Below are 26,276 nucleotides of genomic sequence, written 5' to 3'. Positions count from 1 at the left end.
GAGCCTTATGTAACTTGCTATGTAGATCACGCTAGCCTTGAACTCACGGAGATCCACCTGCCTCTGTCACCCAAGGCTGGGATTAAAGGGCCACCATGCATGTCAAACACACGGTTCCCACGGTGAGTTTTATTCCCAACATACGGATGCTTCACCGGGCCCTCCACCGTCCTTTCATAGGTAAACATGTAGCTTTCTTCTCCCTCCCAGACGCTTACGTGTCGTAGATGTGGATGTTTGCTGGGATGGCACTAATGAACCCAACCAGCTTCCGACTTGAGACCACTCGAACCCCGCAGTGCCACTGTGGGAGCCAGCCAGGGGGCCGGAGAGCCCTGGAAGAAAGACAAGGACAGGCGCTGTGCTACCGCTAACAGCAGGCCGGAGAACCGCTTAGGCTCCAGAACCATGACCTGGTCCTAGCACTTCCCTGGACTCCACAACTAACTACTTCCTTTTTAGACTCCAAGAGAATCAAATCACAGGCATTTCTCGAAGGATCTTTTTCTCGGTCATGCTGGAGATTTTGCCCAGTCTTGCACATATATTCTAGCAAGTTCTTTGGCACTAAGCCTTTATTTGTCGTTTTTCTCTAGCAGGTTCTCTATGTACCCTAGGCTGACCTCAAACTTGTGACCATCTTGGCTCTGCCATAAGTACACCCCTATGCTAAGTTCTGTGTTTTTATTTTCTGAAACAGGGCCTTACTATGTAGCCTCAGCTGCCCTGGAACCCTCTATGCAGAACAGGCTGGCCTTGAATGCACAGAGATTTGCCTGTCTCTATCTCCTAAGTACCGGTTTTAAAGGCATGTGCCACCATGCCTAGCCTCTATGTTCATCTCAGAGCTGAGCTGGAGGACTTCCATCCGGAGGCTGGTGGTCTTTTGGTTAGGGACTAACTTGGAAACCCTGGGCTTTGCCATCTCTGTCTTGGAGCGTCTCTGCTCTCACTGCTTCCCCTACGCATTGGGGTAATCCCACTCGACTTCAGCCTCATGCGTCTATCTTCTTAGAAGCTAAACGTAGCTCAGGCTAGTGGACGGCTCGTGTAGGAAAGGCTATTTTCCACAATGAGCATGCCCATTAACTGGGTGGTGAAGAACTTTCTTTCAAATCTTAGTAGGTCTCATCTGCCCTTCTTTCCTTCAAAAGGTCGCCATATGGTAGAGGATCTGGGTACCAACTCCGCATGTTTCCCACAGCCAATCTGTTTTAAGGAAGGCTTCAGTCCTAAGCACCACCTAAAGCAAGTCTCCAGATGCACGAACAAACACACAGCAGCTGGCCACTCAAAGGCTGGCTCTCGGGAAGGATGAGAACTCCATGTTCCTTTGTGGTTCTGCTATCTGCTTTGCCCTTAAAACTGAAAGAGATCTTCGGAGCTGGCTAGGCTATTACCAGACACAGATCTTTTTTTGAGCTAGCTTCCAGAACCATGAGAAATAAATTTCTAGTTTACAAGTTAAATAAAATTATAAGAAAGACACCCCCTACAACTTACCACAGGAGAAACTCTGGGGAGTAATCGAATCGGAACATGTTATCGTCATCTTCCACGTAGTTCTCATTCAGGAGGGTGTAGAGTTCTTTCAGCTGCAGAGAAACAAGTAGCTCACTGAGGTGTTCTGACAAGTGGATGCCAACTCCAATGCCCTGTGGCTCTAAGCGTCACAAAAGGACAAGGCCAACCACGAAAACTACCTCAAGTCTCACAAATCGGTGTCATCTCAGGCATGGCAAGGATTCTTTTAAAACAAGTACCCATGGTTGTGATAAGAAACAGAGCCACTAGGGGGCAGAGCCACAGACTTCAGAACACAGCAGCATCTAGAATATCACTTATCAGAGAAAGCGTCCCGTTTTCTGTGAACATGCTTTGGAGAAAGGATTTTGGGGGTTAATGCTGTGGGAAACCTTCTACACTGTAAAGATTTGTCACTCATACTGGCTTAATAAAATGCTGATTGGTCAAGAAACTACTTCACTGCCATATTAAAACAAAAAAGTTTTGTTTTTATCATCTAGTCCAGATTTCTGTCCTTTTTCTGCCCTTGCAGCCATCTCCGCCAGCTTGCTGCACAGAGCTGTCTTCTGACCCCCACAGGTACGCTGGGGCACACGAGCACTGCTCCTCTCTATCTCCTGTCCCCCAGCCCCCCTCCCAAAACAGATCTGTTCCTAAACCAGGTATGGTGGAGGTGGTGATCAGAAGTTGGGGAGGGGGAGAATATTCACATTTTCATCATTCCTTACAGAGAAAGAAAGTCCAAATTCCTCAGTCCCTGATGTCAAAACAAGAGGTAACAGGTGTGATGGTGCAGCCTTGCGATCCCAGCCTGAAGCAGGGCTGACTCAAATCCCAGCCAGGGACACATAAAAAGGCTGTCTCAAGGGTAAAAAAGAAAGTGGCAGCCGGGCAGTGGTGGTGCATGCCTTTAATCCCAGCACTCGGGAGGCAGAGGCAGGCGGATCTCTGTGAGTCTGAGGCCAGCCTGGTCTACAGAGCTAGTTCCAGGACAGGCTCCAAAGCCACAGAGAAACCCTGTCTCGAAAAACAAAAACAAAAACAAAAAAAAGCTACAGAGAAACCCTGTCTCGAAAAATCAAAAATAATAATAATAAATAAAATAAAAAAAGAAAAAAGAAAGTGGCAGTTGGTAGGTTAGTTGTCTACCAGTCCAGTGTGCACAGAGCTCGGGCTCAGTCCCCAGCACCATCATTAGGCGCTGGTGACACAATACCAGCAGATATCTACCTGAAAAGAACAAACCCAAAACAGATGACTGTGATCCCAGCACTCAGAAGGGAGTTGGAACTCCATGACTTCAAGGCCACCTTGGTCTATAAAGCAAGTTCCAGGTCTGCTAGGGCCAGAGTTAGACCCTGTCTCAAACACAAGAATCAATCCTATGGATGGATGCACAGTTGCTTATGCACACTCGCGGACATGCACCTGCCTCCACCCCATACATATATCAGAAGTCAAAATGAGGAGCTGGAGAGATGGCTCAGTGGTTAAGAGCATTTGCTGCTCTTCCAGAGGACCTGAGTTCACTTCTCAACACCCAGATCAGGAGGTTCACAAACATCTGCAGCTGTTGCTTCAGGGGATGCAATGCCTCTGACTTCTGTGGGTCCCCCCAACTCGTTAAGTACTGTGCTGGCTAGTTTTTGTCAACTTCACACAATCTACACATATCTGCAAGGAGGAAATAGGAACTGAGAGAATGACTCTGTAAGAGTAGCCTGATTCTGTCAGTTATGGAGCTGTGAACTGAAACAAACCCTTTCCTCCCCAAGTCGTTTTGCTCAGTGTTTTATCATAGTGACAACCCTAAGACACTCACAAACCCACATGCAAACTCATATTAAAAATAATTCTTTAAGTTGGGCGGTGGTGTCGCACATCTTCAATCCTAGACACTAGGGAGGCAGATCTCTAGATTAGAGGCCATCCTGGTCTACAGAGAAAGTTCCAGGACAGCCAGAACTACACAGAGAGATCCTGCCTTGAAACAGAAACAAATAAAAGAAATAGACAAGAAATAAAAGACTATGACGCTACATCTCTAATGGCATCACTTAGGAAGCTCAGCAGGAGAGCCAACAGTCCAAGGTCAGCCTAGACTACAATGTAAGATCCTGCCTCAAAAATACTAAAAAAGGGGCCAGCAAGATGGAGGGATGGCTCAGTGGGTAAAGCTGACATTCAACATTGGCCTCAGTGTGTCACAAAGGTGGGAGAGAACTGAATCCACAAAGTTGTCTTCTGACCAGCACGTGTGCCAAAGCATGTGTATGCTCACACACATACATCACACACAAATAAAAATGAATAAAACCAGGTCTCAGCGGGGCGGTGGTGCTGAATGCCTTTAATTCCAACACATGGGAGGCAAAGAGGCAGGTTATCCTTGTGAATTCAAGGTCAGGCTGGTCTACGTAGTGAGTTCCAAGCCAGACAGGGCTATATAATAGAGAGACCCTGTCTCAAAAAACAAAACAAACAAAAGAACGCAAAAATAACGACAAAGGAATATAAATAATTATAATAATAATGATTCTAAATAATAATAATAACAACAACAACAACTCTACAATCAGAAACTTTCAGCCTTACAAGTATGAGACGCTAATGTCTATCATGGGGAATCTGGGGCATGCCCAGAAGGTACCAGATGGGATCTGCTGAGCCCTCTGTGGCTCAGCTCCTAAGAGTCCTGCCTGCAAGCCAGGCCTACTTACCACACCACGATCTCCCAGGTCCAAGGCATCCCAGGTGAAGCCCTGGGGTAGAGTGTAGGGCTCTTGGCGGATGTTGTCCTTGTCAGGTTCCACTGGCCCATGGGTATTTACCACTTCACCTAGAAGAGCACAGCCAGGAGTTAACTGTCGGCCAGCACGGGGGAGGGAGAGCTCGTTTAAGACATTCACTGGAAGGCTGGGGATGAGGCTCACCTGCTAGTGTGGTCAACTTGCTTGTACAAAGGCCTGGGTGTGAACAAGGTACTACATACCCTGGGCACGCCTATAACAGCACTTGGTAGAGGCCCAAGGGTCAGAACTTCAAGGTCATCTTCTACTACACAGTGAGTTTAAGGCCAGTCTGGGCTACATGAGACCTTATATGAAGAAAAAAATCACCAGAGCTAATTTCCCGTCCCTAGAACCGTGTAGCTGAAGAACACTCCATGCCCGGCAATTGTAGACTCTCCAGTCACCTTGGTCCCTAGTTGAGGGCCAATGCATGGCAAAACCTCAGAAGCCTCTCTGGGATCCAGGTGGTTCATTTTGGAAATCCTTGTAAATCTCCCTTGGGCTCCTGAATGACAAACGCTCATCACTGCTGATCTGGCTTCCTGCCTCCTGGTTGGTGCAGTGTGTCGTCTTGTTCTAGCTCAGACACCCTTCCCTGACTTGGGGAGATTTGTAAGGAGCTGCAACAAGCCTGCCTTTGTGTAAAGAGCAAAGGCCTGGGCTCACTCCTCAGTCAGATGATGGCTTCTAGGAGCCAGGCTCTCTCGGCCTTACAGCCTCAGCTTCCAGCCCTGTGGGCCAGCTAACATCCCCTGCCAGCTCAGGGCCTCGGTGCTTTCAGCCCTACGAATGCCTCCAGGCTGAATCACAGGTCTGCAGACACTGTGCCGGGAAGCCTCCCTCTGAAAGGGCCCCTCCTCTGTGGGAGAGCTTGGGAGGCTGAGAAGAAGGGGAGAAGAGAAACTAGATGAGGCTGGAGAGGAAAGAGGCTGTCAAAGAGTCAAAGTTTTGTTTTTTTAAGAGAGAAGAATGCTAAGTAGCCCAGAGGCTGGCCTTGGGCTCATAGCAATCCTCCTGTCTCAGCCTCCTAATGCTGGATTACAGGTATGCACCAGATACCCAGCCCTCTGAGTACTTTTAAGCACCTTCCAGTTGTCCACAGTCCCTTACTTCCTGTACTAGAGGAGTCGAGCCCCCCATGGCAGCGGTGCAGAGCCAAGAGCAGCATGAGATGGAGACCAGCTATGAGTTGCAGAGGGACAGGTAGAGCTGCGGGGAAGAAAGGCTCCTGCACTCTCAACAAGGAAAGAATGACATGATCTCAAGAGGGACACACTCATTCAGGGCGTGTAACAACTGCTCCCGACCAAAGCTTCTGAAACTGCAAGCCAGACTGAGTATGGGGTGTCAAGAAAATTTTGGTAATTGTATAAGGTTTTGAACATACATACCAAAAACAAATTGAAAATTAAACATGTACCAAGTCTGTGATATTCTAGGCAGTGTTATATGGCTTCACTGTTGCCTTGGCTCTGAATACACATACACATGGGCATGTTGCACGCTGCATGCCAACATGCCATGAAATACCAATAAACTGTCATAGAAACGCTGGCTCAGATCAAGACTACTGCAGGGTGGCTGGAAGACGATGTGGTGATTAGGAGCACTGCTATACTTCCAGAGGACTCTGGCTCAGTTCCTGACACCATGTCAGGTGGCTCATAATGGACCCGTAAGGCCAGTTCCAGGGGATGTGGTACACGGCACCCTTTTCTAGCCTCTGAGGGTAAACACACACCTAACACACACACAGGTGTAGGCACATACAATTTTAAACTTCTTTATTTTTTTATGCGTATGAGTGTTTTGCCTGCTTGTATGTATATGTACCATATGTGTGCCTAGTGCCCATGTAAGTCAGAAGAAGGGGTAAGATCCTCTGGAACTGGAGTTATGGATGGTTTGCATAACATAGGTTCTGGAAACTGAACCTGGGTCCTCTGCAAGAACAAGTGTTCTTAACCATGAGCTATCTCTCCAGCCCCCACATAAATAAAACATCCTGTTTTACAGCAAAGTCAGACTCCATGCCAGTGAGATTCAGTTCTTTATGTGAAAATAAGAAGCATATCTAGCCAGGCAGTGGTGGTACACATCTTTAACCCAGGACTTGGAAATAGAGAACTTGTGAGTTTCAGGCCAACCTGGTCTACAGAGTGAGTTCCAGGACAGCCAGAGCTCTTTGTTCCACAGAGAAACCCTCTCTCAAAAAACAGCAACAAGGGGGCTGGAGAGATGGCTCAGTGGTTAAGAGCATTGCCTGCTCTTCCAAAGGTCCTGAGTTCAATTCCCAGCAACCACACGGTGGCTCACAACCATCTGTAATGAGGTCTGGTGCCCTCTTCTGGCCTGCAGGCATACACACAGATAGAATACTGTATACATAATAAATAAATAAATATTAAAAAAAAAACAGCAACAAAAAAAGAATACCCTTATAGAAATGCTTTTTTGAGACATGATCTCATGTAGTTCAGTCTGACTTCAAATTCACTGCATATTGGAGGCTAGCTTTGAACTCTTGATTTAATTTTCCACAATATTTTCATTAGAAAATTTCTTACAGTGTATCTGAACACATCCACCACCAAACCTCTCCCATTACCACTTTCTTAACAATTCCCATCCAGCTTGAGATTTTATTTCTCTTTCTCCACTGAGGCCAGTTTTTGTTGCGCAGCTAGTGATGGAGTGGGCTGTCCTGGTGTGCGGTTAACCCGCAGGGGTCAGAGCACTAAAGAAAGCTGACCCTCCCTCTCCCAGCAGCTATCAAATGCCAACAGTTCCCACGCAAAGCTGAGGTTTCGTCTGGAAGAGCTAGTGTAAGCCCTGCACATGCTGTCACAATCGCCGTGAGTTCACACATGCCCTGTAGGGTCTGCAGAACACTTTTCCTTGATGCCACTACCACCTCTTACAACTGTCCTCCCTCCTCTTCTCTGAAGATCCCCGAACCTTAGGAGGAGCGGTGTGACATGAATGCCCCACTCAGGGCCGAGCACCCAGCAGCCCTTTACTTTCTGCACACTGATCAGGTCTCAACTCTGCAAATTACCTTCTACTTCAGGAGAAACTTCTCAGATGAGGGTATTTTTATTAAAGATACATATTTTCCATGAGTGACACATTGTATAAACTGTATAAATCCTAAGAGGTCCTAAGAAGGCACTGGATCCCCTGGAGCTGCTACTCAGGCAGCTATGATTTGTCTCATGGGGATGGTGGTAACGAACTCATCATCTATAACCTCTGAGCCATCTCTCCAGTCCTTCTAACTCCACTTCTCAAGTGTTGAGATTACAGCTGTACATTACCATGCTCAGCCTGGAAATTTGGTTTTATCTTCCATGCCACAGTATGCACATGGAAGTCAGAAGACAGGCTGCAAGAAGTCATTTTTCTCTTTCCATCAAATTCTAGGGATCAAACTCAGGTTATGAGGTTTGGCAGCAAGTGCCCTTCCCCACCGAGCCGTCCCTATACACCGAGCCGTCCCTATACACCGAGCCGTCCCTATACACCGAGCCGTCTATACACTGAGCTGTCCCTATACACCACAAGCTTCCAGGTTAAAAGGAATCACTAATGGGCAATGGTGGCGCACACCTCTAATCCCAGCACTCGGGAGGCAGAGGCAGGCGGATCTCTGTGAGTTCAAAGCCAGCCTGGTCTACAGAGTGAGTTCCAGGACAGCCAGGACTACACAAGAGAAACTCTGTCACGAAAACTAAACAAAAGAAACAATAAATAAATAAATAAGGAAGAAAGAAAAGAAAAGGAGTCCCAAGTGGAGAAAGTTTAAAATGCGCTAGTCCAGACTGAAAACCGTCTGGAGGACTTCACAAGCAAACTTTCAGGGATTCTAAACTATGAACAATTCTAGGCCTCTTCAGCAGAACAGAGTTTAATTAAAAATCTCCCTAAAGGTGAGATGTGTTATAAACACAGCATGCTTTTTTATTTTTTGAGACAAGGTCTTGCTACACTATCCAGACTGGCCTTTAACTCATTCTGTCTGTGGCTCAAGCTGGCCTTGACTCTGTGCTGCTTCTGCCTCTACCTCCCAAGCGGCAGGGATAGCAGCTCTATGTCACAAAGAGATCCAACTCAACACAACATGCCACATGACCTTTACAGTCAATAGCCCCCACGAACCACGAGAACGGTAGCTCATGCCTGTAATCCCACAGTTTAGACAGCTGAGGCAGTAGGGCTGGCCACAAGTTCAAGGACCCCGTCTTGAAAACAAAAAGCCACTTCAAGATAAACCAAACCTCCCTGTTTAAGTGGGAGAAAAGAAAGTAACCACACAGAGCCATTCTCCGGGTCTGCAGAAGGGAAAGGGGAGGCCTCTGCCGTGAAGAATAGTTTAAGCTTAGAGGGTGAAGGTGGAACCTCTTATCACCTGACCCAACGAAACAGAATTCTTAATTTCTGACTGGCCACGGGTCAGACAAGACCAAATCTCGACTCATTTGTCTTCACCAGCTCCTATTATCTGGGCTGGAGCAAGGCTATTTTGTTCCAAATTCCTCATGAGCCTTCACCCAAGGGACTACCTAAAACCCGGGCCAGATCACAGAGAAGCCTATGGGGACCTCACCCAAGGCAGAGCGAGAGACTCTTCCCATGCTTCTGGCTCCTTAGCAGGCTCACTGCAGCTATGGGGAGCAGACAGACAAAGGCTTCTGGAATTGGGGCACATGCATCCCCTCATTGTTCCCTTCCCCCTGCTTTATCTCACCATCGTATTGGTGTTGTTGCCAAGCTGACAACTACATCTCTCCAAAGCAGAGCTTGTTTCGTTTTGTTCTGTTTTGGAGACAGGATCTCTCGACACGACCCTGGCTGTTCTGGAACTTTCTATGTAGACCAGGCTGTTCTGAAGTTCACAGAGATACCTCTGCCTCCAGAGTGCTGGGACTAAAGGATGCGCCACCATGCCAGGCTATTTTTACTTTATAACTGGTTACCCATCATTACACCAACCACTTGCAGTCAGGAAGCACCTGTTCTATCTGCTGTCTACCTCTGCAGACAAATGTTGTTGGACACAGCTGTCTTTTCACATCCTGGTATTTGACTTGTCTCTGCCACCCAACCCACAATGTACCAGAAGCTGATGTTACTAGAGAGGACCAGTAACACTGAACACTTGACCATCACTTTCATTTAGTGTTAGAGCATGTGTTTGGGGTGGAGAGATGCTGCAGAGGACCCGAATTCAGTCCCCAGTGCGTGTACTGGGTGGCTCACAACTGCCTACTACGTCTGTATTACAGGCACACAGACACACAGACAAATATTTCAAAAAATTATAAATATTTTAAAAAACATAACAAGAAAACACAATAACACAATTTATTTCCTCAGCTACATATATATAAGAATTGGGTCCCCAACAGTCCCAAAAGCAAAGCTCAAGCACTTATAAAACCTTTGTTCACCAGGAGCTGAGGTCAGCAGCCAAGGTCAGCTGTGGTTCAGGCCTAGCAGATGCCTCTAACTCCAGTATGTGCAGTAGCTTCTGAATACATCTGGGATTTCTGTCTAATCCCTTTACAAGTTTATTATAGCATTTTTAAAAAATATTTCTTTATTATGTATACAGTATTTTATCTGTGTGTATGCCTGCAGGCCAGAAGAGGGCACCAGACCTCATTACAGATGGTTGTGAGCCACCATGTGGTTGCTGGGAATTGAACTCAGGACCTTTGGAAGAGCAGGCAATGCTCTTAACCACTGAGCCATCTCTCCAGCCCCTTATTATAGCATTTTTAAAAAAATTATTTATCATGTATACAGTGTTCTATCTGCATATATGCCTGAAGGCCAGAAGGAGGCACCAGATCTCATTATAGATGGTTGTGAGCCACCACATAGTTGCTGAGACTTGAACTCAGGACTTCCAGCCCTATTACAGCACTTTTTACTTTAGTTTTATTTTGAGACAGGGCCTCACTATGTAGCTCCAACTGGACTGAAATTTCCCTTGCAGACCAGACTGTCTAAAACACAGAGACCCACTTGTTTCTGCCTCCTGGTACTGGAAATAAAGGAGTATGCCACCACTTCTGACTTCATTGTGGGTTTTTGTTTGTTTTTCAAGACGGTGTTTCCCTGTGTAACTCTGAAGGCTATCTTGGAACTCACTCTGTAGACCAGGCTAGCCTCGAACTCAGAGATCCACCTGCCTCTGCCTCCCAAGTGCTGGGATTAAATGTATGCGCCACCACCGCCTGGCTCATTGTGACTTTTTAAGAGTACCTGACGAAAAATATGGTAGTCTTGGAGTTGAGCCATGACTGTTAGTTGAATTTAGCAAGCAGGCTTAGCTGAGAGAAAGGGGGAGTCTGGGTACTCTTCACACTACAGAGTTCACATTTGTCCACACAAACAGTCCCTCACTAACCTAGGTGGGAAGACAGCCCCAGGGACAGCAGCCCCACTCATGATGCACTAAGACCCCGTTCCTATAGATTTAAGATGCTGATGGACTAAAAGAACCGTCATCTGTTCTGTGTGAGCTGCTGTGAAACACTAAGGTCTCTGAACAACAGCCTCTCATATGCTCCTTCTAAAGACAACCCTCCAGAAACAGTCACCAAAGATCTACAGAGCCTTACCGCCTTCCCTTATGAAACTTCCACAGAAACACAGCTAAGACACATTCCTTACTCCACTTGCAAAAGGAAATACATACCCAATTTGGGGACTGGCTGTGTGTCCCAGAACTGGTAGCTTCGTTTGCTGGCCTCCTCCATGGTTTTGGCAGGTCCCTGACCCACTGAGAAGAGCTCAATGGCCTTTTGTATTTCCTGGATTCTCTCTGCTGGCAAAGAGTTCATCTGGGCAAGACAGTTGGGAAAAGAAAAGACCCATTGTATTAGCGAAACTTATGAATCATTATGAGTTCAAGAGTTAGCTAGGCCAGGTGTGGTAAAGCACACCTTTAATCCCAGCACTGGTAGGCAGAGACAGGCAAATCTCTGTGAGCTAGCTTAGTTTACACAGAGAGTTCCTGGCCAATCAGGGCTCAATAGTGAGACCATGTCTCAAAAAAACAAAAAGAGTTAGTTTGATATAGAAATATACATCTGTAATACTAGCTCTCAGGAGGCAGAGGCAGGAGGATTAGAAGTCTGAGGCCCATCTTGGCTACATGTAACCCTGTATCAAAACACTAAGAGTTCAGGGCTACAGAGATAGCGCAGTTAGTAAAGAGCTTGCCATTCCAGCATGAGGATCTGAGTTTGGTCTCCAGCACCAAGATAAAAAAGTTGACAATGGTGGTATATGCAGAATCCCACCGCAGGGAAGGTGAGACTAGGAGAATCCCTGAGGGCCTGCTACCCAACCAATCTAGCCAAATCAGGAAGCTCCAGATTCAATGAGAAACCCATCTCAAAAATAAGGTGGCAAAGAAGGGCATGGTGGCTCATGTCTTTAATCCCAGCACTTGGGAGGCAGAGGCAAGTGGATCTCTGAATTCATGGTTAGCCTGGTCCATAGAGTGCGTTCCAGGACAGCAAGAACTGCTATACAGAGAAATTCTGTCTTGAAAAACCAAAAACAAAATAAAAATAAAAAATAAATCAGCCGGGCGGTGGTGGCGCACGCCTTTAATCCCAGCACTCGGGAGGCAGAGGCAGGCGGATCTCTGTGAGTTCGAGACCAGCCTGGTCTACAAGAGCTAGTGCCAGGACAGGCTCCAAAGCCACAGAGAAACCCTGTCTCAAAAAACCAAAAAAAAAAAAAAAAAAAAAAAAAAAAATCAAAAAGAGGCTGAAGAGAAGAGCACATCTGCTCTTCCAAAGGACGGGGTTTAATTTCCAACACCCACATGGCAGCTCACAACTGTCTATGGCTCTAGTTTCAGGGGTTCCAACACTCTCTTCTGGCCTCCATAGACACTGCACACATGTGATATAAAAATATACATGAAGGTAAAATGCCTAGACACATAAAAGTAATCAACCGCATTCCCTTAACTATAATCCTTGCTATAATAGTTTTAATCTAAAAATGTGAGAAGTATCTAGAATCCCAGACTTGTTTGGATACAAGTTCTAAAACCATAGACATCTTTCAAAAAGTAAAATTGGAAGCTGATAAGATGGCTCAGTGGGTAAAGGCATTTCCTGCCAAGACTGATGACCTAAATTCAGTGCCCAGGACACACGTGGTAGAAGGAGAGACCCTACTGCCAAAAGTTACCCTTGAACTTCTATAAACAGGCTGTATATATACCTTGCCTGGTATGAAGAAGCATGTCATCCACATACATAGACACACCTACATCCCCTGCCACAGGGCAAAACTGGGGGCTAGAGATGCAGCTTAGTGGTAAAGCACCTGCCATGTATGTGTAAGACTGTGTGGGGTTCAAGCCCTGGGATCACAAAAACAAAACATAAAAAAGCAAAAAAGCGGGGGCTGGAGAGATGGCTCAGTGGTTAAGAGCATTGCCTGCTCTTCTAAAGGTCCTGAGTTCAATTCCCGGCAACCACATGGTGGCTCACAACCATCTGGAATGAGGTCTGGTGCCCTCTTCTGGCCTGCAGACATATACACAGACAGAATATTGTATACATAATAAATAAATAAATATTTTTTAAAAAAAAAGCAAAAAAGCATAAAAATTCAATTACATATCATTCTCCAAGTTATTCTTTTTTTTTTTTTGGTTTTTCGAGACAGGGTTTCTCTGTGGCTTTGGAGCCTGTCCTGGCACTAGCTCTTGTAGACCAGGCTGGTCTCGAACTCACAGAGATCCGCCTGCCTCTGTCTCCCGAGTGCTGGGATTAAAGGCGTGCGCCACCACTGCCCGGCTTCAAGTTATTCTTTAAAAAAAAAAAAATATGCCCTTTGCTTCCAGTAGAAGATAGAAGAAAAAAATATGCCTTAGGTCAGGCCTGGTGGCACACACTTCTAACCCAGGAAGCCGGAGGGTCTGTGTAAATTCCAGATCAGGCTGCTTTATACAAATATGCCTTAGGTCAGGCCTGGTGGCACACACTTCTAATCCAGGAAGCCGGAGGGTCTGTGTAAATTCCAGATCAGCCTGGCTTATACAGCAAGTTTCATACCAGCCTGATCTACACAGCAAGTTCCAGGCCAACCGGGGCTGCACAAACAAACCTGAAACCTATGCACTTGAAGGGACTTAGGGGTGGGGCTCAGTAGCGGAGCATGGTTAGTGTGCAGGAAGCTCCCGGTTGGATCCTTAGCACATTAATCCCAGTAACTCAGATCTTCTCCGCAGGGAGACATACTACAAAACTGTGCCTACAAATGCAGGCTGTTCTCAAACCCAGCCCAATTGGTTAACTGATGGGAATTCAGCAGTTCTCAACTTCCCCAATGCTGTGACCCTTTAACACAGTTCCTCATGTTGTGGTGACCCCAGCCATAAAATTATTTCATTGCTACATCATAACTATAAATTTGCTACTGTTACGAATCATAATGTAAATATCTGATATGGGCCTCCAATGTGGTCATGACCCATAGGTTGACAAACACTGCTAATGACTTTCTTTTAAATTAAAAAAAATTATTTTGGGGGCTAGAGAGATGGCTCAGAGGTTAAGAGCGTTGCCTGCTCTTCCAAAGGTCCTGAGTTCAATTCCCAGCAACCACATGGTGGCTCACAACCATCTGTAATGGGGTCTGGTGCCCTCTTCTGGCCTTTGGGCATACACACAGACAGACTATTATATATATATAATAAATAAATAAATAAATATTAAAAAAATTATTTTGTTGTTGTTGGGGGGGGCATGGCACGCCTTTAATCGCAGCACTTGGGAGGTAGAGGCAGGCAGATCTCTGAGTCTGAGGTCAGCCTGGTCTACAGAGTGAGTTCCAGGGTAGTCAGGGCTACACAGTGAAACCCTGTCTCAAGAAAACAAAACAAAGCCGGGCGGTGGTGGCGCACGCCTTTAATCCCAGCACTTGGGAGGCAGAGGCAGGCGGATCTCTGTGAGTTCGAGTCCAGCCTGGTCTACAAGAGCTAGTTCCAGGACAGGAACCAAAACCACAGAGAAACCCTGTCTCGAAAAAACCAAAAAAAAAAAAAAAAAAAAAGAAAACAAAACAAAACCAAAAAATTTATATATATTGCATGTGTGTGCATATGCATGTGCCATACTGTGTGTGTGTGTGTGTGTGTGTGTGTGTGTGTGTGTGTGTGTGTGCGCACGCGCAAAGATCAAAGAATAACTTTCAGGAGTCGGTTCTCTCCTTGCACTGAGTGGGTCCAATGGACCAAACTCAGGACATCAGGCCTGGCTGCAAGAGACTTAAGATGAGAAGACAAGAGCCACTGCTCTAAGAAGCAGGGACTGCCACACCATCAGCCCACGGCACCTGACACACACAGGCAATGTGTGTCTGAGATTCTGAGGGTACTGCGCTTGAGGGTTGGGTCTTCTAAGGTACCGAGAGCAGCTTTACCACCAAGGCCTAGGGCACACAGGACAGGCAGCACTGAAGTTCTTCCATCCTTAAATACAGTGGAGATGATCAGTTTAAATTGTTCCTACACGTTTACCTCAAAACTCGTCACAGGCTGATCCCGGGGATATGTGTTACCTTCACAGGCTGATCCTGGGCCAAATCTGTGTCATTGCCTTTCTCTTTCTTCTTCTTCTGTTTCTTCTTCTTCTTTTTGGCTCCAGTGTCATTGGCTGGACTCAAGCCACTGTAAGACAAAGTAAACACTGATGGAGTCCTAAAAAAAATCAAAGGCTTTAAACTACACTGACAAAAGGCTTTTCTGTGGAGCAGACCCTTCCTAATCAAGCCTGTTGGCTCCAGAAGCGGACCGGAGAATCCAGCTCCCAAAAGGGATATTTGGAGGACACTAGCAAGCACAGCTCCCCTCCCTACTCCCACCCACCAGCTCCCCAGGGAGGAGACACTGTGCAAGGCACGGCCTATTTACTTCCAAGGGTCTTTTCTGTTCTTGCGTTCATTCATTCATTCACTCACTCACTCATTGAGACAGGGTCTCAAGCAGCCAAGGCTGACCTCCATCAATGACTTTGAACTTCTGATTCCCCTCCAGAATGCTGAAATTACAGGTACCTCACCCACCTGGTTTATGGGTTCAAACCCAAAGCTTCTTGTATGCAAAGAAAGCATTCTACCACATGAACTGCATTCCCAATCTCTCTCTCTCTTTTTATTTTTGAGACAAGGTCTTGCTATGTAACCTTGGCTAACCTCATACTCAGTATGTATCTCAGGCTGGACTTGAACTTATAGCAATCCTCCTGCCTCAGCTTTCTGAGAGCTGGGATGATAGATATGAGCCACCACATCCTTTTCTGGGAGGTGAGAGGGATATGTACTCACTTCTTCAGATTGCCACGCTGCACTAAAGACAACGACATCTGTCAACACTGTGTTGGTACCAACACCACTTCCTTACGGCCCTAAATGAAAAAAGGCAGCCAAAAGACAGTAGCAGTCTTTAGGGAATCCTTTGCCCTGACTTCTCCAAGTGTACCATATTTACTGGGTTTCCCCAACTGGACCTAAGGCACAAGCCAGTATGGAAAAGAGCAGGATGAAGAGTCTGACATTACTGCAGCCCATGCCCAAAATGGTCAATAGAGACATTCCTGAACGAGACATTAGGCAGCAAGACTGAGTGGTCACTGATGGCAAACCCGGAACTAGGAATGATGGGAAAATCCAACCACAACAGTCTCATGCACCTACTTGTACCACAAATACATGAAAACTCATGCATGTGGAAGCAGTGAAGGGACTCCTCATGCTGCTTTCCTTTAGTAAGACATGGGAAAGCAGTTTCCTAGCTACGTTAAAATCAAAACTAGACCAGGCATGGTGTCACACAGTTGCTAGTAGAGCACCTGGGAGGCTGAGGTGGGGACAAGGTAAACTGACATGGTGGTGGTGGTGCACATCCTTAATCCCAGCATGCAGGAGGCAGATCTCTGCGAATTCAAGGCTAGCCTCATTTACACAGCAAGTTCCAGGCCAGCCAGGGCTACATTGTAAAACCCTACCTTAAAAAATAAAAAAAAGACACGGTGGCTCTTAGTCCCAGGCAAATCTGGAGGAGAACACAGAAAGTTCCAGGCTAGCCTAAATTACAGTGCATGACACTGTTCTTAAAAAAATTAATTTTTTAGCTCTTTTCCATCTTCCTCTCGGAGAGGCAGCTTCGCTTCTGCTTCTGCCTCTCTCCCCACTTCTCAGCTTCCCCCCTTCTCTGTCTCTTTCCCCTCTTCTCTCTCTCTCTCTCTCTCTCTCTCTCTCTCTCTGTCCCCCCCTTCACCCTTCCTCCTCCATAACCCCCTGAATAAACAACCTCACCCTGCAAAAAAAAATTAATTTTTTAAAAATATTTATTTATTATGGATACAATATTCTGTTTGCATATATGCCTACAGGCTAGAAGAGGGCACCAGACCCCATTATAGATGGTTGTGAGCCACCATGTGGTTGCTGGGAATCGAACTCAGGTCCTTTGGAAGAGCACGCAATGCTCTTAACCACTGAGCTATCTCTCCAGCCCCCCCAAAAAAATTAATTTAAAAGAGGAAACAGATACTTCAGGGTTTCAAAGTGTCTTGTGGTTATTTGAATATTAATGCAACTGATAAATGCTATCAGTAGTAATAAGTATACATATATAAAGATAAAGCAATCTGTAGACACACACGTCCATTTCTTGGGCTGAGGCAAGAGTAGTTCCCTAGCATGCTCTAGACAACAGATTTTATCCCCAGTACTAGAGGGGAAAAAGGTGGGGGTGGATCTGGAAGATATACACTGTCATCTCTTTGTATGTGGAGTCTCCAAATTTTAATCCTCTTATTCCATAGACAGGATTTAGGAGACTGTAGAAGGATTATGAAGCCAAGGAGTTCTAGTAAAGGCTGGATTTCTCTTTCTCAGACGAGCAAATGGTCATCAAGTCTGAACACAAACGCGCCTAGTGAGTATTCTATTAGTGAGATGCAGAAGGTACAACACAGAGGGGACTGATGACATTCAGAGATGGAAAAGCAAGCAGATGCTCAGCGAATCTTCCAAGGCCACAACAGATAGGAGCCAGTCACTCACGACCTCATATAACTTCCGCTTCCTCTTTTCTTTTAAAATAAATTTACTTTTATTTTATGTGCATTGGTGTTTTGCCTGCATGTATGTCTGTGTGGGGATGTCAGATCCTGAAGTTAAAGACAGTTGTGAGCTGCCAGGTGGGTGCTGGGAATTAGACCCTGGTCCTTTGGAGTTAAGAGTCAGTGCTCTTAACTGCTGAGCCATTTCTCCAGCCCCCAGATAATTGTCTCTCTCTCTTTTTTAAGATTTATTTTTTTATATAGTGATTTGCCTACATGTATCCCTGCAGGCCAGAAGAGGGCACCAGATCTCATTACTGATAGCTGTGAGACACCACGTGGTTGCTGGGAATTGAACTCAGGACCTCTGGAAGAAAACTCAGAGCTCTCAACCTCTAAGTCACCTCTTCAGTCCTAGATAACGTCCTCTTAATAACTCACTTGTTACCCTATGTAACCCCATCAGAACCTGTCACAACTCTGCAGTCTTCTCATTTCCGAGATATTCTCTTCAGTCTCAGGATTATGTGAGCACTGAAAAGCTACGTTAGTGTATTTTATTCATATCAGTACACAGAATGAATTATCAGGGCCCTGTGTATGAGTTAACACACAAATCTTTTGTCCTTCAATTAACTCTATAGACCATGCTGGCCTTGAACTTGGAGATCCGCCCACCTCTGCCTCCTAGGTGCTGGGATTAAAGGCGTGTGCCACCATCACCTGGCTGATACAAATCATTTTTTATTTCATTTTGTGGAAAAATAATTAAGGGCTGGAGAAATGGCTCAGTGTTTAAGAGCACTGACTGCTCTTCCAGAGGACCAGGATTCAATTCCCAGCACCCACATGGCAGCTCACAACTGTCTGAAAATCCAGTTCTAGGGGATCTGACACCTTCACACCAATGCACATAAAATAGAGATAAATAAATCATAAAAAAAAATTAAAAAAAGAAAGAAAAATAATCAAAAGGTGAAGGTAAAGAAATGCTACATTCAGGTGTGGTAGGTCATCTTTGAGAAACTGAGGCAGGATTATGGCTATAGATTCAAGGCCACCCTGGTCAACAAGGGGAATTCCAGGCCAAGCAGACCTTACAAGACCATGTCTCAAACCATGAAAAATAACTATAAAAAGAAATTGTTGCATATCAGTTAACCAATTGGATATTTAATAAACACAATTTTATATGGCAATAAATGACCCCTCTCCACTTTATAAGCCTTTACAAAGTGTACAAAATCATTATAGAATGTCTTCCTACCTGAGCATGGTAGCACGAGCCTATGACCCCGAGTACTTTGGGAGGCAAAGGCAGGAAGATCATTCCAAATTTGTGGCCGTCTTGGTCTACAGAATGAGTCCAGGCCAGCCAGGACTACATAGTGAAACTGTTAAGAAAGTTGGTCAATCAGTCTACCAACCGAGCCTCTTCAGAAAAGAGGCTGTGTGCACTGTGAACTGTCACACGGCCTGACCCCACATCTGCGGAGAGGTCACAGGCTGCACTTGTTCTGTTTTTGGAGTAAGCTGATTTGTTTTGTTTTGAGACAAAGTCTCTCTGTAGACCAGGATGGCCTTCAACTCAAAGAGATCCCCCCACCTCTAAGTCCCAAGTCCTAGGACAAAAGGCGTGCAATCCCACACCTGGCTTTATGTTTGTTTGGGTTTTTTTTTTGTTTGTTTTTGTTTTTTGGATTTTCGAGACAGGGTTTCTCTGTGGCTTTGGAGCTTGTCCTGGAACTAGCTCTGTAGACCAGGCTGGTCTCGAACTCACAGAGATCCGCTTGCCTCTACCTCCCGAGTGCTGGGATTAAAGGTGTGCGCCACCACCGCCCGGCTCTGGCTTTATGTTTGTTCTTGGCTTTTCAAGATAGGGTTTCTTTTTGTAGCTCTGGCTGTCCTGGAACTCACTCGGTAGACTAGGCTGGGTTAGAACTCATAGAGCTCTGTCTGCCTCTGCCTCCTGACTGTTGGGATTAAAACCACCACTGCCCGATGGCTTTATGTTTTAATTTTGTAATTCATTCTTTTGAGGTGTTGGGCCACAACTATGAAAACACACGAAGCTGCCATGGTCTTACAGACAACAAGCCCCAAAGAGAGAGACAACTGAATCAGAGGAGATACCAAGGAGTCTAGTCCCATGATCTTTCAAGACAATTATGATAACTTAATCATTCCTAAGACCCGGAGCTCAGAGGCCTTGAAAACACGCAGCTCGCCTGCTGAGGGACTGGCGCTGAGCAAAGCCACGCAGCATCACTACTGACTTAGGAGGATGAGAGGAGACTGCTTGGGCCCAGGAGTTTTGAGGCCAGGATTCAGTAACTGAAAGAGAAATCTGTTAAAAAATTATAAGATGGTACAAGACAGAGACTGACCAGAGGCACACACTTACAACAGCAAACCAAAGCTTAACTTGCTCCTTCTGTTCCAAAATACCAAGCAAGTGAAATCTGTCCTTGGAAGGCAGGGAATGTCTGCTATGGGAACTAAGATGGATGTTTACACGGAACAGCTGCCGGTTTCGGTGCACACATCTTTAATTCCAGGTCTCTAGGGAGGCAGAGGCAGGAGGATCTCTGAGTTCGAGGCCAGCCTGATCTACAGAGTAAGTTTCAGGACAGTCTGGGCTACACAGAGAGACTCTGTATTTGAGGGTGGAAGGGTTAGTATCAATAACTAGCCTAGTAAATACAGGATGAATTGAAAGAATGGCAGATTCAGGACAAGGAAGAAAAGCAATTAGGAACTGTCATCTTCAGAGCTGTCGAGATGGTTGAGCAAGAAAAAGGCAATGGAGCATAAGCGTGGCAACCTGAATTTAACCCCTGAGATTCATGTAAAAGTAAAAAGAGACATGTGTAAGACTGGGTCTTATACTGTAGTCCAGGCTGGTTTTGAACTCATCATGTTGCTCCTTCTGCTTCAATCACTGGACTTCTAGGATCCTAGTGCGAACCATCATGCTCAACTAGAAATGTGTCCTTTTCGTTTTGTTTTGATTTGTTTTTGAGGCAGGGTTTCTCTGTGTACCGCCTCCAACTCAGATCTGCCTGCCTCTGCCTTCTGAGTGCTGGGATTAAAGGTGTGCTTCACCCCACAGGAATGTCATATTTTAATGAAGGCCCTAAATGTTAAATTCAAGCTCACAAGAACTCTTATGGATGCTCTTGTACAAAATCAGGGCAGCAGGAGGAGATGGAAAATGAGCCTCCGTGCTTCTAAAATAGAAGAGTGCCGGGTGTGTGTGTGGGTGGGAGGGAAGGGCAAGCTGACAGATGAGCAGAGCACAGAACTTCCCGACAGCACGAAGGGCCCGAAACACAAGCCTCCTCTCCCTCACAGGATGACAAACACTCAAATGTGTGTGCCTGGGAACTAAAATCTTTTCTCATGGGGGAGAGAGCAGAGGGAGCCCCCAGCCTTGGGAGGAGTCTCCCAGCAATGTGCCTCAACCTGTTGCTTACAAGAGGCTACAATGAGGCAACCTGGTCATCAACTAACCAACCAACACCCAGGGACAAGCCCCCAATCTCTAAAGATGTGGATGGAGCCTTTTCTCCCTGACACGTTACAGCAGTGGTTCTCAACCTGTGGGTCGCAAACCCTTGGGGTCGCCTGAGACCATCAGAAAACACGGATATTTACATTATGATTCAGAGCAGTAGCAAAATTACAGTTATTAAGTAGCAACAAAAATAATTTTATAGTTGGGGTCACCACAACATGAGGAACTGTATTAAAGGGTCACAGCATCAGGAAGGTTGAGTGCACTGGTTACAGTCTCAGCTTCCAGAAGGATGTATCTGGGAAGCCTCCAAAGCCAAAGCAATAACTGTCTTCTCATACGAGGCCCAAGATGGAAGCTTTGGTCAAGAGCAGGCATTAGAGGTAACAAGGAGAGGCAGGCATGGTGGCACACAGGGCTAAGGCAGGAAGGTGGGGAGTTCCAGGTCAGCCTGAGGTAATGGCAAGGATGAGCCGTGTTTTATTCTGAAAGCCATCTCTGATTCCTCCAACTCTCCCTGACATCTGCTTTACAATTATAATCTCCTAAAAAACTACATACATATAATTATTCACATAAAATGATGGGTTTCTTTCTTTGCCTCCCAGTGATTTAAAAATGTTCTGCGCATAGAGGCCACACTGACACAGCTGTTTCTCACAGTTCCTCCCGTTATATTGCACACACAGCTAGGAGCTCAACAATTTTATGCTTGCCTGATGCTTTCTAGGCACAATGGACTAAAATAAAACTCAGAAAAGCTACAGCCCAAAAGAGGTCAGTGAGACATCCCTAGTGCTGTTTGCACGGGACAGCTGTGCCAACGTTCTGAGAAAGCAGTGAGATGCTGTGCTCGTCTGTGTCTTGGTTGGGATTTTCAACGACCAACTTCCTTACTCCTGGCTACTGCCCTCCTTGTCAGGTCCTATTCCTAAGGTCAAAGCAGAGAACGCCACTGGAATTATTCAAATGGTGCTGCTGTAACATATACCACACATTTCTGAGAACAAAGTTCAGAAAGAAAAATTCATAACTTTTTGTTTGTTTGTTTGTTTTTTGAGACAGGGTTTCTCTGTGGTTTTGAAGCCTGTCTTGGAACTAGCTCTTGTAGACCAGGCTGGTCTCGAACTCACAGAGATCCGCCTGCCTCTGCCTCCCGAGTGCTGGGATTAAAGGCGTGCGCCACCACCGTCCGGCTTAGAAAAATTCATAACTTTTGGTCACGTATTTTCTTCTTTTGTTGTTTGCAATGGGAACTCACCATGGCTAACCCTGAACTCAAGATTCTCCTATGCCAGTCTCGTGTCCTAGGACACGTAGCTTTATTTCCCCCCCTTCCACCTCCCCCCTTTTTGTTTCAGGGTTTCTCTGTGTAGCTCTGGCTGCCCTGGAACCCACTATGTAGACCAGGCTGGCCTCAAATTCACAGAGCTGCCTGCCTCTGCCTCTCACGTGCTAGTATTAAAGGCCTATGGGATCACACCCAGTTTTACTTTTCTAACTTTTATATATGTATGTTTGTAATGTGTATGCTCTTGAGACCAGAAGGTATCAGATTCCCCGGAGCTGGAGTAACAAGCAGTTAAGAGCCTCCTTACGTGCATGCTAGAGCCAAAGGCAGGTCCTCTGGAAGAACAGAATGGGCTCCTGGCAGCTGAGCCAGGACTCCAGTCCCCTATTCTCTCTGTCTCTGAAAGCTGGAAGCTAATTCTTGGAACTATAAAGTAAGTTTTCAACAGAAAGGTACTAAAATAAATCCTGAACTCTAGCTAGTTCTAACTCTGACATCAGGAGAGTCTTTTGCAAACGAAGTCAAGCTTAGGGATGTGAGTATTTACCACCAATCCTCTTGGTACTCGCGACGTCCAGAGACAGATGAACAGAGGGACATTTACAAGGACACTCAGGAGGAAACCAGGTGCCTTGTGTCAGCATCACCTGCATATTCTTTGTACTGCTATGGCTGCTGGATCACTGGGTACTACACCCCAAACTCCACATATGCCAACCAATTAGTTAGATTGGGAGTTCGGGGCATAGATGGCTCAGTAGGTAAAATGCCCACTGCCAAGCCTGACGACCTGAGTTTGAACCCAGAATCCACATGGTGGAATGGAGAGAACTGACTGCCTTCAAAATGCCCTCTGATATCCACACGTGTACTGTAGCACGTGCACATGCACACACACGCAAATAAATAAAATTTAGTAAGTGAAATAAAACCCTGCTTGTGAATCCTAAATTCCTATTGCCACAGAGGCGCCAGCCGGCTGTAGAAAAAAAAACTTGTAGGCAGGAATTACAGAAGACGGCTCTCACTGCCACCTTTGCCCTATCTGGATGTTCTGCGGGTTGAAGGAGCCAATTCCTATCATGGAGGAGAGCTAATTTGGAGAGCTCACAAAGCCTCTGATATAACTGATTAAAAGCTGGACCGGCAGAACACAAGACTAAAATGAGATAAACACCGAAATTCAACAGTTTGAGATTGTTTGGGGCATTGTGACCTGGCAAAGACCAAACCAGGTGCTATTCAATGCTCGATCCATGTCTGCTGAGGATGACTCTGGCCTATCAATGAGTTTAAAGACCCAGCCAGGGCTGGAGAGATGGCTCAGTGGTTAAGAGCATTGCCTGCTCTTCCAAAGGTCCTGAGTTCAATTCCCGGCAACCACATGGTGGCTCACAACCATCTGTAATGAGGTCTGGTGCCCTCTTCTGGCTTGCAGACATACACACAGACAGAATATTGTATATATAATAAATATTTTTTTTAAAAAAAAAAATAAAGACCCAGCCAGCTCTACTGCCACCCAACTCCCTAGTTTGAGAAAATCCACAAGCTGCTGAAAAGATCCAAAGAGGACTCTTGCTGATCCAGGAGGCAGGAACTGGGAATATTGCTCAGTGGCTGTGCCTCTCATGTGTAACATGCTGGGTTTGAACATCAGCACCAACACCAAAAGAAAATGCAAAAAAAGCCGGGTGGTGGTGGCGCACACCTTTAATCCCAGCACTCGGGAGAAAGAGGCAGGCGGATCTCTGTGAGTTCGAGGCCAACCTAGTCCACAAGAGCTAGTTCCAGGACAGGCTCCAAAGCAACCCTGTCTCGAAAAACTGGAAAAAGAAAAAAGAAATTCAGAATACAGAAGTCAATCCCAGATGGAAAACACATCCAGCAAGTTCAAAACGGATCCTCTAAGTGTCAGAGGGTGAGGTGGAAGCTCACAAGGAAAGCAGAACTACTCTTCCTAAGTGAAATCAGGCGCACGTACAGTAAACACGTACAGCACAGTAACAGCGCACGTACAGCACAGTAACAGCGCACGTACAGCACAGTAACAGCAGGCTCTCAACCACAGTCAACCTCCAGCTGCCCTTCAGTCAGCACACTAGACAAACTGCAAACCAAGTACTGCCCCTGGCAAGGCATTCCAGTTGTAATTTCAGGTGCTTAATATAGAGAACACAGTATTCAAGTGTTTTAATCAATCACAAGAACACCATCTCTGAGGGATCAGAAAGAGGCTCAGCCAGCTGGTGGCGGTGCACGCTTTAATCCCAGCATTCAGAAGGCAGAGACAGGTGGATCTCTGTGAGTTTGAGGCCAGCCTGGGCTACAGAGAGAGTTCCAGGACAACCAGGGCTATACAGAAAAACCCTGTCTCGAAAACATCAAAAAAAACCAAAGAAACAAAAAAAGGAAGTAAGGAAGAGGTTTAAAGAGTAGAGTTTGCGTTTGGGCAGCAGTGGCGCACGCCTTTAATTTAGCACTTGGGAGGCAGAGGCAGGTGGATCTACTTTTAACTGGTGAGCCATCTCTCCAGGGCCTTTTTTTTTTTTTTGTGACAGAATCTTTTGGGGGGCTTTTCGAGACAAGGTTTCTCTATTGCTTTGGAGCCTGTCCTGGAACTAGCTCTTGTAGACCAGGCTGGCCTCTAACTCAGAGAAATCCGCCTACCTCTGCCTCAAAGTGCTGTGATTAAAGGCTTGCACCACCACCGCCTGGCTCATAAATTAGTTTTTATTTTTATTCATTTATTTATTTATTTATTTATTTATTTTTTGGTTTTTCGAGACAGGGTTTCTCTGTGGTTTTGGAGCCTGTCCTGGAACTAGCTCTTGTAGACCAGGCTGGTCTCGAACTCACAGAGATCCGCCTGCCTCTGCCTCCCAAGTGCTGGGATTAAAGGCGTGCGCCACCATCGCCGGGCCATAAATTAGTTTTTAAATGGAAATTTTAAATCTTTAAATGGATTTTTAAAGATGTATTTATTACGTATATGTATTTATTTATTATGTATACAGTGTTCTGCCTGCATTCTGTACACCAGGTCTCATGGATGGTTGTGAACCATCATGCAGTTGCTGGGAATTGAACCAGGTTCTCTGGAAGAGCAGCCGTGTTCTTAATCGCTGAGCAATCTCTCCAGTCCGAAATCTCAGATTTTCAGAAAAATTAAGAGAAAAAGCTACAGATGCATTCTCCTAAAGCCCCTACTCTCTGAGCTCCAGAGAGAAAGGGTTAACTGCAGCTTGGCAAAGCTGACACATTTTGGAGTGAGCATATTAGTTCAACAATGCGGGAGATGAGCAAAAAACCAGGCTGCCCTGGGCAGCAGTCTCCCTGAAATAGGCTTCATTTAATTTTAATTTCTTCTGCTCTCCAGCTTCTCTCTTTGAAGCAGCTCTTGATTAGTTTCTTTTTAACTACCATTTAATTAGGAAACATAATTAGAATACTTATTTGATATCAGTGATGAGAGTTCTTTTAATTTTCCTTTGATCTAGTTTTGAAAAACCAAAAGCTGAAGGGAGAAATGAAGAGAGTGCCGAAAAACTGAAAGATTCTTCTTCCCAAGTGCTAGATGTGTTATAAAGTCCACAAGCTGCATGGACACAGTCACTTGAAATAAAAGGAAGACAAAGCAAGCAAGGAAAGCTCTGTTTGCAGAACTGACCTTCTGTCCTAGTTACACTCAGCAGCCTGACACAGCCTGGAGTCAGTCAGCCTAGAGGAGAGACTGGCTGGAGTGCTCACACAGGAGGACCCGCCCACCGTGGGCAGCACCATTCCTAGGCAGGTGGTCTTGAGCTGTACAAGAAAGGAAACTAAGGGTCTAAGAAATGGCCTAGCCATTACTAGTTGTGCTGGGTGTGGTGCCAGACGCCTGTAATCCTAGCCCTTGGGTGGCAGAGGCAGGTGGTTCTCTGTGAGTTAAAGGCCAGCCTGGTGCAAGTCCCAGGCCAGCCAGAGCTACATAGCAAGATCCTGTCTTTTAAAAAAAGCACTAGCTGTTCTTCCGCAGGACCCAAGTTTGGTCCTTAGCACCC

General features: G+C 45.9%; 1 protein-coding gene across 1 annotated transcript in view; it reads right to left on the bottom strand.

The window, feature by feature from the left end:
• Nmt1 (N-myristoyltransferase 1) overlaps nucleotides 1-26,276 on the bottom strand; it is a 37,301-nt gene that overhangs the window by 7,432 nt on the left and 3,593 nt on the right. The window contains exons 2-6 of the mRNA XM_041635832.1: nucleotides 14,919-15,027; nucleotides 11,026-11,170; nucleotides 4,248-4,366; nucleotides 1,504-1,595; nucleotides 219-335 (exon numbers count right to left, since the gene is read on the bottom strand). Of these exons, the coding sequence (XP_041491766.1) occupies nucleotides 219-335; nucleotides 1,504-1,595; nucleotides 4,248-4,366; nucleotides 11,026-11,170; nucleotides 14,919-15,027 (582 nt within the window). The remainder of the gene's footprint in view (nucleotides 1-218; nucleotides 336-1,503; nucleotides 1,596-4,247; nucleotides 4,367-11,025; nucleotides 11,171-14,918; nucleotides 15,028-26,276) is intronic.

This window comes from Microtus oregoni, unplaced genomic scaffold (genome assembly GCF_018167655.1).
Source record: "Microtus oregoni isolate MIOR12 unplaced genomic scaffold, Mior012 000048F_ref0000485, whole genome shotgun sequence".
In the NCBI taxonomy this organism is placed as follows: Eukaryota; Metazoa; Chordata; class Mammalia; order Rodentia; family Cricetidae; genus Microtus; species Microtus oregoni.
The sequence above is the reverse complement of the archived record's forward strand: the minus strand, read 5'-3'. Positions and strand labels throughout refer to the sequence as shown.